The following is a 19139-nucleotide window of genomic DNA, read 5'->3' on the forward strand; positions in this document are numbered from 1 at the left end:
CCTCCATACATCAGACCAGATCACCTTCCTCCATACATCAGACCAGATCACCTTCCTCCATACATCAGACCAGATCACCTTCCTCCATACATCAGAGCAGAGCCCCTTCCTCCATACATCAGAGCAGATCACCTTCCTCCATACATCAGACCAGATCACCTTCCTCCATACATCAGACCAGATCACCTTCCTCCGTACATCAGAGCAGATCACCTTCCTCCGTACATCAGAGCAGATCACCTTCCTCCATACATCAGACCAGATCACCTTCCTCCATACATCAGACCAGATCACCTTCCTCCATACATCAGACCAGATCACCTTCCTCCATACATCAGACCAGATCACCTTCCTCCATACATCAGAGCAGATCACCTTCCTCCATACATCAGACCAGAGCCCCTTCCTCCATACATCAGACCAGATCACCTTCCTCCATACATCAGACCAGATCACCTTCCTCCATACATCAGACCAGATCACCTTCCTCCATACATCAGACCAGATCACCTTCCTCCATACATCAGACCAGATCACCTTCCTCCATACATCAGAGCAGAGCCCCTTCCTCCATACATCAGAGCAGATCACCTTCCTCCATACATCAGACCAGATCACCTTCCTCCATACATCAGACCAGATCACCTTCCTCCATACATCAGACCAGATCACCTTCCTCCATACATCAGACCAGATCACCTTCCTCCATACATCAGAGCAGAGCCCCTTCCTCCATACATCAGACCAGATCACCTCCCTCCATACATCAGACCAGAGCACCTTCCTCCATACATCAGAGCAGATCACCTACCTCCATACATCAGAGCAGATCACCTTCCTCCGTACATCAGACCAGAGCACCTTCCTCCATACATCAGAGCACCTTCCTCCGTACATCAGAGCAGATCACCTTCCTCCATACATCAGACCAGATCACCTTCCTCCGTACATCAGACCAGAGCCCCTTCCTCCATACATCAGACCAGATCACCTTCCTCCATACATCAGACCAGATCACCTTCCTCCGTACATCAGACCAGATCACCTTCCTCCATACATCAGACCAGATCACCTTCCTCCATACATCAGAGCACCTTCCTCCGTACATCAGACCAGAGCACCTTCCTCCATACATCAGAGCACCTTCCTCCGTACATCAGAGCAGATCACCTTCCTCCATACATCAGACCAGATCACCTTCCTCCATACATCAGAGCACCTTCCTCCGTACATCAGACCAGAGCACCTTCCTCCATACATCAGAGCACCTTCCTCCGTACATCAGAGCAGATCACCTTCCTCCATACATCAGAGCTGATCACCTTCCTCCATACATCAGAGCTGATCACCTTCCTCCGTACATCAGAGCAGATCACCTTCCTCCATACATCAGACCAGATCACCTTCCTCCATACATCAGAGCTGATCACCTTCCTCCATACATCAGACCAGATCACCTTCCTCCATACATCAGACCAGATCACCTTCCTCCATACATCAGAGCTGATCACCTTCCTCCATACATCAGACCAGATCACCTTCCTCCATACATCAGGCCAGATCACCTTCCTCCATACATCAGAGCAGAGCACCTTCCTCCGTACATCAGACCAGATCACCTTCCTCCATACATCAGAGCAGATCACCTTCCTCCATACATCAGACCAGATCACCTTCCTCCATACATCAGACCAGATCACCTTCCTCCATACATCAGGCCAGATCACCTTCCTCCATACATCAGAGCAGAGCACCTTCCTCCGTACATCAGACCAGATCACCTTCCTCCATACATCAGAGCAGATCACCTTCCTCCATACATCAGACCAGAGCACCTTCCTCCATACATCAGACCAGAGCACCTTCCTCCATACATCAGAGCAGATCACCTTCCTCCATACATCAGACCAGATCACCTTCCTCCATACATCAGACCAGATCACCTTCCTCCATACATCAGACCAGAGCACCTTCCTCCATACATCAGACCAGAGACCCTTCCTCCATACATCAGAGCAGAGCACCTTCCTCCATACATCAGACCAGATCACCTTCCTCCGTACATCAGACCAGATCACCTTCCTCCATACATCAGAGCAGATCACCTTCCTCTATACATCATACCAGATCACCTTCCTCTGTACATCAGAGCTGATCACCTTCCTCCATACATCAGACCAGATCACCTTCCTCCATACATCAGACCAGATCACCTTCCTCCATACATCAGAGCTGATCACCTTCCTCCATACATCAGACCAGATCACCTTCCTCCGTACATCAGGCCAGATCACCTTCCTCCGTACATCAGAGCAGAGCACCTTCCTCCGTACATCAGACCAGATCACCTTCCTCCATACATCAGAGCAGATCACCTTCCTCCATACATCAGAGCAGATCACCTTCCTCCGTACATCAGACCAGATCACCTTCCTCCATACATCAGACCAGAGCACCTTCCTCCATACATCAGACCAGATCACCTTCCTCCATACATCAGACCAGAGCACCTTCCTCCATACATCAGACCAGATCACCTTCCTCCATACATCAGACCAGATCACCTTCCTCCATACATCAGACCAGATCACCTTCCTCCATACATCAGACCAGAGCACCTTCCTCCATACATCAGACCAGATCACCTTCCTCCATACATCAGACCAGATCACCTTCCTCCATACATCAGACCAGAGACCCTTCCTCCATACATCAGAGCAGAGCACCTTCCTCCATACATCAGACCAGATCACCTTCATCCATACATTTTGGGAATCTCCCACATGCCTTTTCACAAACTCAAAACGCGCCATTTTGTTTTTTGGTGAAAGTAATGTCTTTCTTCTGGCCACTCTGCCATAAAGCCCAACTCTATGGAGCGTACGGCTTATTGTCCTCCTATGTACAGATACTCCAGTCTCTGCTGTGGAACTCTGCGGCTCCTCCAGGGTTACCTTAGGTCTCTGTGCTCCTCTCTGATTAATGCCCTCCTTGCCCGCTCCGTGAGTTTTGGTGTGCCGCTGTCTCTTGGCAGGTTTGCGGTTGTGCCATATTCTTTCCATTTGGTTATGATAGATTTGATGGTGCTCCTAGGGATCATCAAAGATTTGGATATTTTTTTTTTTATAACCCAACCCTGACTTGTACTTCTCAGCAACATTGTCCCTGACTTGTTTGGAGAGTTCCTTGGTCTTCATGGCAGTGTTTGGTTAGTGGTGCCTCTTGCTTAGGTGTTGCAGCCTCTGGGGCCTTTCATAAAGGTGTGTCTATGTGATGACAGGTCATGTGACACTTAGATTGCACACAGGTGGGCACCATTTCACTAATTATGTGACTTCTGAAGGTAATTGGTGGCACCAGAGCTTTTTATTGGCTTCATAACAAAGGGGGTGAATACATACGGACATGGCAATTATCAGTTTTTTATTTCTGAAAAATTGTTTTATGTATAAATTTTTCTAATTTTACTTCACCAACTTAGACTATTGTGTTCTGATCCATCACATATAATTCACATAAAAAAACTAAAGGCTGTAATGTAACAAAATAGGTAAAAATCCAAGGGGGGGGGGGGAATTGCGTGAATACTTTTGCATGGCACTGTAGGCTGAGTGTGGCACAGGATCTGCCCAGGCCTTCTGTAGAGGCTTCGCTAGGATGATGAAGGGAATTGGGGACTCTTTGCCTTTTGCAGCAGGAGCCCTGAAGGTCTCTCTTTTATAAACTGAAAGCTCCTATTCAGGGAGGGGGGCCCAGGAGGAACAGACCATGCATTGGAGGGAGCCACATTGGACACTGCTCCTTAATGCTGGCTTTATATACTGGAGGGAGTCCACTATTCGTTGTTAGAATCATTTGTTTTCGTAATAAATTTCATATATTTGGATTCGGTAAGTATATTTGTTATTTCCCCAATCGATTGAAATTTCATAAAACAGCTATATTCATTCTGTTTTAATCTATTAGATTTTTTTTTCTATTCTTTTATTTTCTATTCAGTTTTATTTTATTCTATTCTTATTTTCTATTCAGTTTTATTCTTTTCTGTATTTTTTATTTAATTTTTTTTTAAATTTTTTATTTATATCAGGAAATGGGTCCACACAGACCAACAGAATACAAACTATCCACATCATTTACAGTTGTATTTTTTTCTATTCTATCCTTTTATTTTCTATTCTATTTGGTTTTATAAAAAAAAAAATTCTAATATTTTATTTTCCATTCTGTTCTTTTATTTTCTACGTTTTTTTTCTGTTCTTTTCTTTCCCTATCCTATTCTATTTTATTCTAATCTATTATTTTCTATCCAATTCTGTGCTGTTCTATTTTTTTTTTTCTCTGTTCTATTGATTTATTTTCTATTCTTTTCGATTCTATTTTTTTTATAGACTATTCTGTTATATTTTATTCTACTGTAATCTATTCTATCCTATTATATATATTTATTCTATTCTATCCAGTTATATTTAATTCTTTTGATTTCACTTTTACGCCTTACTGTATTTATTTAGATAAATAAAAAAGGGTGATCGGCGCAAACTATATACCAAATATTGCTACAAAGATGGAAAATCCTGGTTTGATATGTATTCTACCTCATAAAGTGCAATAAATCATGATATCAATACTAATGGTGAATCCTAATGCAAATTGCTGCTGTGCATGCAATTATTCTGTGCTGTTCTCTTTTTTTTCTCTGCTCTATTGATTTATTTTCTATTCTTTTCTGTTCTATTTTATTCTACTGTAATCTATTCTATTATATATTTTATTCTATTCTATCAAGAATAAGAACATTGTTTAGTCATCTGCTTGTTAGAGCTTACAATCTATAAAAATCAACCCCAATGTCCATAAGCTGTACTGTGCAGCTGTGTGCAAGAGGCCAAAAACAATAAAAAAAAAAAAGTAAACCTAATCAGTCTTAAGTAAGCTCAAACTGAAAATAAATAAATAAATAAATAAATAAATAAATATATATATATATATATATATATATATATATATATATATATATATATATATATATATACACACACACACACCTCTTAAAATTTTACATCATAAATGATCCATCATGAATGAATCTGAACCAGGTGAGGAGGACAAAGACAAGTGTGTCTTGTCTACAGTCAGGCATGGTGGTGGGGGTGTCATGGTCTGGGGCTGCATGAGTGCTGCCGGCACTGGGGGGGCTACAGATCATTGAGGGGACCATGAATGCCAACATGTACTGTGACATACTGAAGCAGAGCATGATCCCCTCCCTTCAGAGACTGGACCGCAGGGCAGTATTCCAACATGATAACCACCCCAAACACACCTCCAACACCACCACTGCCTTGCTAAAGAAGCTGAGGGTAAAGGTGATGGACTGGCCAAGCATGTCTCCAGACCTAAACCCTATTGATCATCTGTGGGACATCCTCACATGGAAGGTGGAGGAGGGGAAGGTCTCCAACATCCACCAGCTCTGTGATGTCATCATGGGGGAGGGGGAAGAGGACTCCAGTGCCAACCTGTGAAGCTCTGGTGACCTTCATGCCCAAGAGGGTGAAGGCAGTGTTGGAAAATAATGGCGGCCACAGAAAATATTGACACTTTGGGCCCAATTTGGACATTTTCACTTAGGGGTGTACTGACTTTTGTTGCCAGCGGTTTAGACATTAATGGCTGTGTGTTGAGTTATTTTGAGGGGACAGGAAATTTACACAAGGAAAATATATTTAAAAAAAAAAAAATCTATTATGGTTATTATTATTATCTGTCAAAAATACAGTCATCTGGGTACACGGGTCCAATATTTCAGAACCTCGGTATCTCTGCTTATACAACAAACTTCTAGTGTACATTTCACGTACAGAAGTCTTCTCTTTTCTCACTTGTGTTTCACATGTTGGGCTCTACAAATGTCAGCACTAAACCTGTACTGAGAGATAATGTTCTGTAGTCTTGTCTTATGGTGACAACACTGTTCCTCCATAGACAGCGTACAGTAAGTGAGCGTGGTCATCCTTCGGCCAAGGAAGTGTTACTGGCTGGATCACAAAGTGAAAAAGAAAAAGGAAAAAAAAAAAGAAGACAAATGCAGTCATCACATCTAAGGACTGGTAAGCAGCAATATAATAAAATTTTCTTCTATGGTTTAGATTCATACACTCATACCCCTTAGACCCCTTTCACACTGGGGCGCTTTGCAGATGCCACAGCTCTAAAAATAGCACCTGCAAAAGCGCCCTGGAAGAGCCTCTCCAGTGTGAAGGCCCCGAGGGCTCTCACACTGGAGCGGTGCGCTGGTAGGACGGTAAAAAAAAAGTCCTGCTAGCAGCATCTTTGGAGCGGTGTATGCACTGCTCCTGCCCATCGACATCCATGGGGCAGCGCGGCTATACCACTGGCAAAGCAACACTAAAACGACGGTAAAGCGGCGCTAAAAATAGCGCAGTTTTACCCCCGAGGCCGCTCTTGCCCCAGTGTGAAAGGGGCCTTACTGCTGGCTCTTAACATATAAATAAAAGGCAACATTTTTTTGTTTTGGATGGAGTGGAGAGGGATTAGCTTTCTGTTCCTCCGTTAGGGGGATTCCCCCTCTCTATTTGTCTCATTTACCATTATTAAAAAGAAAAAAACACTAAGTTTGGGGTTGTCCTCAGAAAAGTAATAGATGGAAAATCTTCCAATGGGGACAGTAGTTCTGGTGACCTAGGGGGCCTCCCAAGGAATTTCCTCAATTTTAAAGGATTTCCTTTCACTTCCTGTTTTGGCTGCAGGACAGGAAATGAAGGGAAATCTCTGCAACGGAGGCACAGATGGCGAAATAAAACCTTGCTCTAGCCAAAACAAAAAAAATATATATTTTTTGTGCCTAATTCTACTTTAAGAGACTTATTCATGGGCTTCCTGATCATGTAATCATTGCAAATGGCTGATCATGTAATCGGGAGTCCGATTGTCCCCGTTTTACCGGGAGCTGGTCGGTGACAACGCAGTCAGCGTGCCAATGAGCACGGAAATAGGGCCCACCTCTGAGCTGCACATGCATACAGGCAGGACAGAAATGGGTTAAGAGCGCATGCACACGATGGGGGGGGTCACAATAAAAGGAAAATAAAACAAACATTCTCTAAATATGTCAAAGGATTCCGGTTTATTAAAAATATCGCACATATCTGTACACCTTACAGACTCCATGCTAAGCAAAGTCCAGAGTGACAGATGGAATGACAGAGAGGAGTCTGGGTAATCCGCCGTCTCACAGATATTTTTCCTTTAGGAAATATTCTTTAGGTCCTGAAGGGAAAATGGTGAAGTGACCTATGAGAACTGATAGATGACATGACACTGGCTGCTGTGGTCCTGTATAGGACTACAAAAACGGGAGCAGAGTCCAAAGCAGCCATTAAGTTACCGATTGGCTCCCCGAACCGCTGTCTACAATCGTCTTTGCAGCTCTTGTTCTCACATCTAATTGGTCTGTAGTTTCAGTCTTTTGATCTTCATTCTCTGTTCTGATTTGCTGGGCTTTGGTTTCTTCTTTGACGTCGTTTTCACTTCCGGTAAATTCACATCGATCTCCTCATCACTGTCTTTGGGGGTTTCTGGAGGGACAGGCTTGCCGAGCTTGGATTTCTTCTTTGCCGATGATTTCGGTAAATTCACGGCGATCTCGTCATCACCGTTCTTGGGGGTTTTAAGAGGGGTGGACTTGGTGGGCTTCGATTTCCTCTTTGGTGTCGTTTTATCTTGCGGTAAATTCAGGACGATCTCGTCATCATCGCTCTCCCCGATGGTTTCCGGAGGGGAGGACTTGCTGGGCTTTGATATCTTCTTTGCAGACGTTTTCACTTCCGGTAACTTCACAACGATCTCCTCATCGCTGTCTTTGGGGGTTTCCGGAGGGGCGGGCTTGCTGAGCTTGGATTTCTTCTTTGCCGATGATTTCGGTAAATTCACGGCGATCTCATCATCATCGTCGTTCTTGGGGGTTTTAAGAGGGGTGGACTTGGTGGGCTTTGATTTCTTTGCCGATGATTTCACTTCTGGTACCTTTGTGGCGATCGCGTCATCGTCGCTCCTGGGGGTTTTAAGAGGGGTGGACTTGGTGGGCTTCGATTTCCTCTTTGGTGGCGTTTTATCTTCTGGTAAATTTAGGACGATCTCGTCATCATCGCTCTCCTCTGGGGTTTCTGGAGGGGCGGACTTGCTGGTCTTTGATGGCGTTTTATCTCCTGGCAAATTCAGAACGATCTCGTCGTCGTCGCTCTCTTCGTGGGCTTCCAGACGGGCGGACTTCCTTCTTTCCAAGATGTTGGGTGTACACACTGGGGTGGGGTCCTGAAAACAGAAAAGATTAGGATTACTTCACCAGGGAAAAAAAAAAAATTCAGGAAGTCAAGACAAAACCAAAATGCTTGTTCAAGGGTGCCAGGATAAGGAGAACTTATCATAAGTATGATTAATTATATAATAAAATAAAACAATAACAAAAAATAAAATAGTAAACAACAACAGCCCTCCAAATTTCCACTCGCCTGCCCACATTGGGCAAAAGGAAAGGAACTGAGGGCGAGTGTAGAGCTGAAGGGAGGGGGGGGGGGGGGGCAGGGTTGTACGGGAGCAGATTCTGCCCCAGCCTCTGATGTCCCTGTAAAAAACCTGCACTGCTTCTGCCAGGAAACTGTGGGGAAGGGAGAGGATAGGAGGAGGAGAGCCAGCCGGATCACAGAGGGGACCTCACCAGTGCCCATCAGTGCCGCCTCACCAGTGCCCTGGGATCACAGGGAGACATGGGGAAGAGAGTTGGCCATATTACACTGAGATGATTTATAAAAAAAAAAAAAAAAAAAAAAAAACACACACTTTTTTTTGTTTATAGCCGGCATGAAATGATAAAAAGAGTGGTCTTACCACAATATGGTACTATGCAAAAATGCTCCATAGAAGTATACCCAATGCAGGCTCAATCATCAAGCTGAATTGCAGCAGATGTGAGCCCAATGACGAAACGTGCAGGACGGGACCGAGTGACAGTTATGTTTTTTTCACTCATAACCACTTAAAGTGGAAGTAAACTCCCCTATGGTTTTCAGCCAAGGAAGCTGCCATCTTTGCCTCTGTTTAATCTTCAACTGCTATGGTGCTGCACATGTGATTCGTTATGACATCAGCCATTGGATGGTTTAATATTTTTTTTTTTTTTTTAACTGTTTAAAATCGGTGGGTTTACTTCCACTTTAAGCCCCGGACCAATTTGCAGCCAAAGGACCAAGCCCCTTTTTTGCGATTTGGCGCTGCGTCGTTTTAACTGACAATTGCGCGATCGTGCGATGTGGCTCCCAAACAAAATTGGCGTGCTTTTTTTCCCCCACAAATAGAGTTTTCTTTCGGTGGTATTTGATCACCTCTGCGGTTTTTATTTTTTGAGCTATAAACAAAAACAGAGCAACAATTTTGAAAAAAAAAGCAATATTTTTAACTTTTTGCTATAATAAATATCCCCCAAAAATATATACAATTTTTTTTCCCTCAGTTTAAGCCGATACGTATTCTTCTACATATTTTTGGTAAAAAAAAAAAAAAAATCCCAATTAGCGATTATGGATTGGTTTGCGCAAAATTTATAGCGTTTGCAAAATAGGGGATAGTTATAGTAATGGCGGCGATCAGCGATTTTTATTGTGACTGCGACATTATGACAGACACATCGGACATATTTTTGGAACCATTGGCATTTATACAGCAATCAGTGCTATTTAAATGCACCGATTCCTGTGTAAATGACACTGGCAGGCAAGGTTACCACTAGGGGGCAGTGTAGGGGTTATGTATGACATTTTTTTTTTTTTTATTGTAGGGGGGGGTGTGGCCTGGCATGTGACATCACTCATCGTCCTTCCCTATAAAAAGAGATGATCGGTAACAGCCACACAGGGAAGCACGGGGAGAGACACCAGCGGCAATCGGGTCCGCTAGTTCCACGGCCGCGGAGCACAGGACCAGCTCCCGACCCACGGCTGGGCACATAAAAAGCAACATACAGGTACGTGCTTGTGCCCAGTCGTGCCATTCTGCCGACGTACAGCAGTGTGAGGTGGTACTTAAGTGGTTAATCACTTCCCGACCGTCACATGTACATATACGCCATCAGGTTGGCAGCCCTGCGCAAAATGACGTACAGGTACATCGGCTCCTTTAAGAGTCTTAGCAGGTGAGTGCACAACGGGGGGGGGGGGTACCCGATGCACGTGGCCGGTGGTTGCGATGACGACACACAAATCCCAGTTCTGTCAGGAGAGGAGAGACAGATTGTGTGTTCCTGTTAGGAACAGCGATACGTCTCCTACTCTAGTCACACACACTGAGGGAACACACTTAACCCCTTGATCACCCCCTAGTGTTAGTCCCTTTGCTGGCAGTGACATTTATACAGTAATCAGTGGCTATTTTTTTTTTTAGGTGTGTGTGTGTGTGTGTGTGTGTGTGTGTGTGTGTGTGTGTGTGTGTGTGTGTGTGTGTATATATATATATATATATATATAAATATAATCACTGGGCCCAAAAAAAGCGTCCGATCTGTCCTCTGCAGCTGCTTATACTGGTAAACTAAATAAAAGCCATATCTATGCCCTATTTTGTAGGCACTATAACTTTTGTGCAAACCAATCAATATACGCTTATTGCGATTTTTTTACCAAATATATATATATATATATATATATATATATATATATATATATATATATATATATACACACACACACATATCGGCCTAAACTGATGAAGTAATGTGACTTTTAAAAAATTTGGGGGATACATATTATAGCAAAAACTAAAAAAAAAAAAAAAAAAAATTATTTCTTCAAAATTGTCGCTTTTTGTTTACAGCGCAAAAAATAAAAACCCCAGTAGGTGATAAAAAGAATGCTCTATTTGTGGAAAAAAAAAAATATATATTTTGTTTGGGTACAGCGTCACGCGACCGCACAATTGTCAGTTAAAGCAACGCAGAGCCGTATCGCGAAAAAATGGCCTGGTCATTGAGGGGGCAAATCCTTCCGGGGCTGAAGTGGTTAACATCGGACGCAATTCATGTTTCAACCTCTCCACGTTCTGCCTCACCTCACTGTTGAATGTATCATCGGCGTCCTCGGGGGGCGTCTTGGATTTCTTCATCTCAGCAGCCTGCAGAATAAGAGGGGAAAAATGGCAGTTAGTTACCAGTAACTGCTTTTCTAGGATATCTTCCATGACGGAAGGCCGACTTAGGTTTGCCATACCGGACGATGACCACAGAAAATACTTTGTTATCCAATATATATTATTATCCAATAATAATATAAATAATATATGTTATCCAATACTTGGATGGACAGAGAAGGGTCTGATGAGCCAATTGTCTACAAATCCTGATGTAGGAACGCTGCTAAATACCCGCATGGTGCCCCTCAATCAATACAGGGTCAGCCAAAGGGAACCTGTCATATCTCAGTTTATTAGAATAGGTGAATGTATCAGAATAGAAATACAGCTGATATCATTGCTGACATATACATGCAGGGCCCAGGGCTGTCATCTTTATCCTTTTACTACACGAGCTTCTGACCTGGAACAAGCATGAGCATATCAGACCAGTGAATGGCTGAGGAATGGAGGATAAAGAGGACCAGAACATGCACCTTGGAAAATAAGTCAGCACTGGAAGCGAACATATTTCCACCTTTGTCTTAAGGTAAGACACATCCCTAAAGTGGCCCCCCCCCCCCCTCACACACACACATTTGCGCTCTCAGCTGCTCAACCTGCAAAGTCATCATAAAGTGGAACTCCGCCACTCCCCAAGATCCATGAAACACTTACGAATCCCGGGAAGTCGTAGTCTATTCCTTTCTCTGCCAGTCGCTTCCTCAGTTTCCGCTCCTTCTCCAGCATGCCCTTCATCATCTTCCGCTGCTGCTTCTCGGTGCGTTCCATGTTGTAGCGTCCCACCGCCGGCAGACACGGTTTCTTGAACTTGGAGTTGCATCCAATAAACAGTTTTGGGTGAACTTTCTCCAGGGGTACAAATTCACCTGCCAAGAGAAAAGGGGGGGGGCTTATTTACCAATAGTGGAGGGCAATACCGCACCCAGCACCCCCAAATCATTACAGCAAAAGAGAATAGATACACCCTACCCCGATCCCTCCCCTCCTCCAACGCATCCCTATCGTCTACCTGTGTCCCCATCCTATTTGTTATGGTAGAACTACACTGGGAACCTCCGCCCTCTATTTCACACTCTTCTCTTTTAATGTTTCTCAATCGTCTTTCCGAGAACAGACTGGGGACAAAAAAACAAATCGGGCCCAGACATTTTAGACCAATTGCGGGGGCGATTAGTGACGGAATATTCACAGAGTCGGTCCTCCGCACTGTAATGTAAAGGGTCACAGTGACCCCTGTAGTCATGAACCCCTCCCCACTTCTCTCTTATCACATTGCCCCTTCCTGTACTCTCTGCCTCCCTTACACAGCCCTATCTTCGGCGAGGCAGGATTCAGCCTGCGTCACCTCCCCCGGGCTAGCCTATTCCGCCAACGACGTCCTCCTATCAGCAGGGCAGGAGGAGCTGGCAGATCTCCAGCTCCTCCCACCCCCTACTCTGCCAATATTGCTGCCGGGAGAGGCGACACATGCGTGGCTGGGTAGTGGCAAATGCAGTCTGTGTTGGCCCTGTCTGGAACACGGTCGCTGCTTTACTTCTACTGTGGCGGCCCGGCCATCCACAGGCCACGGACCAGTACCAGCCCTGAGGCCCAAGGGTTGAGGAATCCTGCATTAGCCAGTCCAGGCTTGCATCTCTCCATGTTACCGCCTATCCCAATCCTGAATGAGCGGGGCCAGGCAAGTTTGGGGGGGGGGGGGGGGGGGGTGTGGCTGGTGATCAGGACACAGGGTGATGCTTGTACTCGTGAGCAATCGGCGCGCCGCTTCCCGGGCCAACTCCGCCACTGGTGATGAATGGCAATCAAAACTCTGGTACCCGATAAATCTGGGTGACTGGAACACGGATTCTGGCTGACCCTGGTATGGGTGCTGGCTATCAAGACATGGGTTCCGGATGACACCGGTATCAGTGATGGCGACCAGTATATTAAAGAGGTGCTGCCACCAAAAAATCAAAAATAGTTTAAAATTCTTAAAAAAAATAATAATACTTGGAAAAAAAAAATAATTTTTTTTTACTCACCTCTAAATGCCTGTTGCTAGGGGGTCCCTTGTAGTCTGCCTTCTTCCTTGCCCGGGCTGGTGACATCACTTCCCCTCGCGCCGCACAGTCATCTGGGACCTGTCACGTGTCCCAGATGACTGTGTGCGGTGTATCACGGCGCCCTGCACCGCTAGCGCATGTGCAGTGGGTGCCCAGCTGTGAAGCCACAGCCGGGTGCCCACAGTAAGAATGATGGCGCCTCGAGCGGAGCGGGGAACGAGGGGGGGGGGGGGCTTTGTTCCCCCGCATCGCTGGACCCTGGGACAGGTAAGTGTCCGATTATTAAAAGTCAGCAGCTGCAGTATTTGTAGCTGCTGACTTTTAATTTTTATTTATTTTTTTAAGGGGCACCCCACTTGTGATCTGCACTGTCCAATAGATTACAGTGCAGTACCCATGCACACACACTAGGGGGTGCACAAGCAATTAAAAAAAAATATATATATATATATATATATATATATATATATATATATATATAATGTTTGAAAACATTGTTCTGGCCTGGGAAGTGCGCCATCCATCTGTTCAGTTGCAATAGGTGATCACCATATGGTTATAGAGGGTCTGGAACCCCCCCCCCCCACCCCCAGAAAGGTGCCAAATGTGGCCAAGGAGGGGGAGGAAAGCAAACAAGTGGAGTCTCCGCTTTTGGATGGAACTCGGCTTTGAAGAAAGGTTATTAGTATGGAGGGGGAAGGTATTTTCCCGACTTCCCTCATCTGGTGAGGGGCTGCACGCACGGGACCACTGAATCTATTGTGGTATAAAAGAACACGCCCCCCTCCAGGCTATCCTCCAATCCGCACCACTTTGTAGCTGGCTGCCCCTCCCCCACACCTCTTAGCGCCGCTCTGTGGGGGGAAACATTCAGATTCTGACACGCGGAGGAGCCGAGGACTTACATTTCAGGAGCCGCTCACAGAAGAGATAATTGTTCATGGTGTCCGCCACAATCTTGGCCACATCCTCACATTCGAACTCGATGTAGGCGTATCCTTTATGGTTCCCAGTCTGCCAATCACAAAAGACACACGTTACCCCCCAAATCATCATTTTATAATATTATAATCTACATTTAATAAAAGTGTCCCCACAAATGCTTTAATAAGATCGCCGGTGGGACATTCTTCTACAAGGCGCCGGTCTTTTTTCGGGGGATGGCGGTAACAGATAAATACGCTCTATGACGAGACGTTTTTCCCGCACTGCTGAGAATTGGGAGTCTTACCTTCTTACTCCTGGAGAGGCGGAGCCGAGTGACCGTCCCGAATTGGCTGAAATATTCCCTCAGCTGCGGCTCAAACAGCAGGCGGGGGATGTGTCCGATGTAGATTATGCCGGGGGTGAGCGTCTCAGTCTGAGGGGGAAGAAAAACAAACATCATCATCACATAGACAGCCACAAACCCAACACAGCCCCCGCAGAGCGCAGACAAGGAGCGTCTGTAGGACAACAAACCCCGCCCACATTTACCACCACCCACCTGAATTCCCAGGTGTGTCAGCTGACCTAACCCACCCCCAAAATGGTCATGTGACCTCTCCAGCCATCCCGGGGGTTGAGCCTGGAATTTATTTTATACTATTAAATGGCGGCAATTGGCGACTTATAGGAGGGACTGAGATATTGCGGCGGACAATCGGACACTAACTGACACTTTGTGGGAACCAACGACACTAATACAATGATCGGTGCTAAAAATATACACTGTCACTGTATTAACGACACTGGCTGGGAAGAGGTTATCAGGGGGTGAGCAAAGGGTTAAAGTGGAAGTAAACCCTTCTATCGTTTTCAGCCAAGGAAGCTGCCATCCTGACCTCTGTTTAATCTTCAACTGTCATGGTGCTGCACATGTGATCAGTTATGACACCAACCATTGGATGGTTTGACAGTTTGGTTGAGAGCACCACCAATGTGACAGTTAGTAGTTCTGGCATGCCGGGAATGCAACTGTTTTTTGAAACGATTAAATCGATGGGTTTACTTCCACTTTAACTGTGTGCCTAGCCAGTGTTTGTGTGTACTGAGTGGTGCTTTCACTAACGGAAGCAATGGATTCTATTAAATGGCTTTCCAGGGAAACAAAATCCATGACTTCCTCGCCGGCAGGACAGAGCTCTGCCTTGTTTGTCCTGTGCGTCTTCCCGATTGGCGGGTGCCGGCGGGCATCCATTAGTCGGTGTTCTGGCAGATAGTGTCCTGCCATCATATAGTGTCCGCCCCGTACTGCGAATGCGCAGTACGGAGCAGAAGAAGCTTTGGAAAATCTCCGAAGATGAACGGCGCCTGCGCCTTGAGTGGAGGTGGTGGCCCCACCATCCAAGCGGACATAGGGTTGGGAAAATTAGAGGGCCCCTCGCGGGCTCGCCACGCTTCGGGCTCGGCCTCGCTGCGCTTGGCTCTTTTATATTCCAACTCTATGTCCACTTGGATGGTGGGGATAGAACCTGGACTCGTGGCGCAGGCGCCGTTCATCTTCGGGTATTTTCGGAACCTGTGTGTGCTGTGTACTGCGCATGCGCAGTACACAGCGGACACTATCCGATGGGGGACTGTATATGATAGGACACCGGCACCCACTGATCTGCATCTGCCATGTCTAATCACAGCCGGGTTGCCGTTGCCACGCACGCCCCCCTACCTGGGAATGCCAGGTCACGTAGCTACTACACGATCTAGTGCCCCCATACATGTAAGTCATACAGTTCTCCGGCAGTAAAGGGCGAAGGTCCATTTTTATGATCAGCAACATTATAACCACCCACCCAATACTGAGCACATCCCCCCGTTTACCACCAAAACTGCCCTGACCCCTCAAGGCATGGGCACCACCAGACCTCCCCAACGTACGCTGTGGTGTCCGGCACCAAGCCGTCAGTCGTGGGGCCTCCATGGATCAGACTGGTTTTTCGGGCACAGTCTACAGACGCTCGGTTGGACTGAGATCTGGAGGTCAACTCAACCCCTCGGACACGTTGTGCCCCACAAACCATTCTTGAATAATGTTTGCAGTGTGGTGGGGCGCATTATTCTGCTGAAGGGGGCCACCACCAATGTTTAGGTAGGTGGTGCGTGTCCAGTAACCTCCATATGAAGGTTTCCCAGCAGAACAGCCAAAAGCATCATTATCGCCTCCACCGGCTTGTCTTCTTCCCATACACCAGGGATATGCAATTAGCGGACCTCCAGCTGTTGCAGAACTACAATTCCCATGAGGCATTGCAAGACTCTGACAGCCACAAGCATGACACCCAGAGGCTGAGGCATGATGGGACTTGTAGTTTTGCAACAGCTGGAGGTCCGCTAATTGCATATCCCTGCCATACTGCATCCTGGTGCCACCTCTTCCCCAGGTAAGTGACCCACCCACCCGACCATCCACATCATGGAAAAGAAACCGTCATTCATCAGACCAGCCCTCCTTCTTCATTGCTCCGTGATCCAGTTCCGACGCTCATTGAGGGCACTTGTGGCTGAGGACACGGGTCAGCGTGGACATCTTCACCGGTCTGCAGCTACACAGCCTCCATACAGGGCCTGGAAAAAGTATTCATACCCCATTGAGATTCCCCACATGTTGTCATGTTACACCCAAAGATGTAAATGTATTTTATTGGGATTTTATGTGATAGACCAACACAAAGTGTCACATAATTGTGAAGTGGAAGGAAAATAATAAATGATACAAATAAATATGTGAAAAGTGTGGGGGAGGGGGCATTTGTATGGCGCCCCCCGGAGTCAATACTTTGTAGAACCCCCTTTCTCTACAAGTTTTTTTGGGGGTGTCTCTACCAGCTTTGCCCATCTAGAGAGGACATTTCTGCCCATTCTTCTTCTTTGTAAAATCTCTCAAGCTCTGTCAGATTGGATGGAGAGCGTCTGTGATCAGCAATTTTCAAGTCTTGCCACAGATTCTCAATGGGATTTAGGTCTGGACTGTGACTGGGCCATTCTAACACATGAATATGCTTTGATGTAAACCATTCCATTGTAGCTCTGGCTGGATGTTTCGGGTCGTTGTCCTGCTGGAAGGGGAACCTCCGCCCCGGTCTCAAGTCTTTTGCCGACTCTAATAGGTTTTCTTCTAAGATTGTCCTGTATTTGTCTCCATCCATCTTCCTATCAACTCTGACCAGCTTCCCTGTCCCTGCTGAAGAAAACCATCCCCACCACATGATGCTGCCACCACCATGTCTCACGGTGGGGATGGTGTGTTCGGGGGATGGGCAGTGTTAGTTTTCCCCACACATAGCCTTTTGCTTTTAGGCCATAAAGTAGAATTTTGGTCTCCTCTGACCAGATCACCTTCTTCCACATGTTTGCTGCCCCCTCCCCCACATGGCTTCTCACAAACTACAAACAGGACTTCTTATGACTTTCTTTCTCCAATGTCTTTCTTCTTCTCACTCTTCCATAAAGGGCAGATTTGTGGAGAGACGACTAATAGTTGTCCTGTGGACAGATTCTCCCCCTGAGCTGTGGATCTCTGCAGCTCCTCCAGAGTTACCATGGACCTCTTGGCTCTTCTCTGATGAATGCTCTCCTTGCCCGGCCTGGTCAGTTTAGGTGGACGGCCATGTCTTGGTAGGTTTGCGGTAGTGCCCATACTCTTTCCATTTTCCGATGATGGATTGAACAGAGCTCCATGAGATGGTCAAAGCTTGGGAGATTTTTTTTTTTTATAACCTGACCCTGCTTTATACTTCTCCACAACTTTATCCCTGACCTGTCTGGTGTGTTCCTTGGCCTTCATGATGCTGTTTGTTCATTAAAACACCTCTGAGGGCTGGGGGGGGAGAGGAGTTGATGGCTCTGATGGGGACATGGAAATATGGGGGGAGGGGCCTCTATTGGGGGACACAGATTTGATTCTCCAGCTTTTAGGTGGCAGCAAAACAAATACGGGAGCTCCATCCACCCCGCTGTCTGCGGTCAAATTCCTTTCTATTCTTCTACTGCGGATTTATTTAGAGATGATTTTTCCAGCCTGCAGAAAGGAGGAGACCCCTCATCTATCACATAAAATACATTTACGTTTTTGGTTGTAACATGACAACATGGGGAACATTTCAAGGGGGTATGAATACTTTTTCCGAGGCCCTGTAGTCAAAACTGCGATGGGCATCAACTTCAGGGAGAACATGTTCACTCGCTGCCTAATATACCCACATTGTGATGTCATTGTACGGAGACAATAAAGATTATTCCCTTTACCTATCAGTGGTCATAATGTTATGGCCGATCAATAAGATATGAAAACAGAGGTCTGTATATATTATATATACACGTGTAGCTTCCCCTCCCCCATACACGGCCCGATCCCCTCCCCCCCCGGGTACCTGTCGGTTCTTCTTCCGGATATTCCTCACTCGCTCCTGGAACTCTCCCTGTAATTTGGGGTTCAGGGACAGAAGGGGCCCCACCGACTCCTTCTCCTCCGACATCTTCACCACTCAACACGTGGGATCACCCGGAACTGTCCGCACAGCGACCCCTTCCGGCACCTCCGATACAGGACATCCGCCACACACACATCATCGTATCGTCAGCGACACCTGCCGGCCACTTCAGGGAATTACATTCCCCATAGACGCTACATGAAGAGCGACACCTGCCGGCCACTTCAGGGAATTGCATTCCCCATAGACTCTACATGAAGAGCGACACCTGCCGGCCACTTCAGGGAATTACATTCCCCATAGACTCTACATGAAGAGCGACACCTGCCGGCCAATCTGATGAATTACATTCCCCATAGACTCTACATGAAGAGCGACACCTGCCAGCCACTCCGATGAATTACATTCCCCATAGACTCTACATGAAGAGCGACACCTGCCAGCCACTCCGATGAATTACATACCCCACAGACTGTATATG

General features: G+C 46.2%; 1 protein-coding gene across 1 annotated transcript; it reads right to left on the bottom strand.

The window, feature by feature from the left end:
- Nucleotides 1-7131: 7131 nt before the first annotated feature.
- On the bottom strand, nucleotides 7132-18768 carry NIFK (nucleolar protein interacting with the FHA domain of MKI67). The gene is made up of 6 exons (XM_077449714.1): nucleotides 18599-18768; nucleotides 14482-14610; nucleotides 14156-14264; nucleotides 11860-12071; nucleotides 11122-11184; nucleotides 7132-8337 (listed from the first exon to the last, which is right to left on the bottom strand). The coding sequence occupies exons 1-6, from the start codon at nucleotides 18701-18703 to the stop codon at nucleotides 7468-7470; spliced, it is 1488 nt and encodes a 495-aa protein (XP_077305840.1). The 5' UTR covers nucleotides 18704-18768; the 3' UTR covers nucleotides 7132-7467.
- Nucleotides 18769-19139: the final 371 nt, after the last annotated feature.

This window comes from Lithobates pipiens, unplaced genomic scaffold (assembly GCF_037356315.1).
Source record: "Lithobates pipiens isolate NorthernLeopardFrog02 unplaced genomic scaffold, aLitPip1_a1.2 Scaffold_22, whole genome shotgun sequence".
Classification (NCBI taxonomy): domain Eukaryota; kingdom Metazoa; phylum Chordata; class Amphibia; order Anura; family Ranidae; genus Lithobates; species Lithobates pipiens.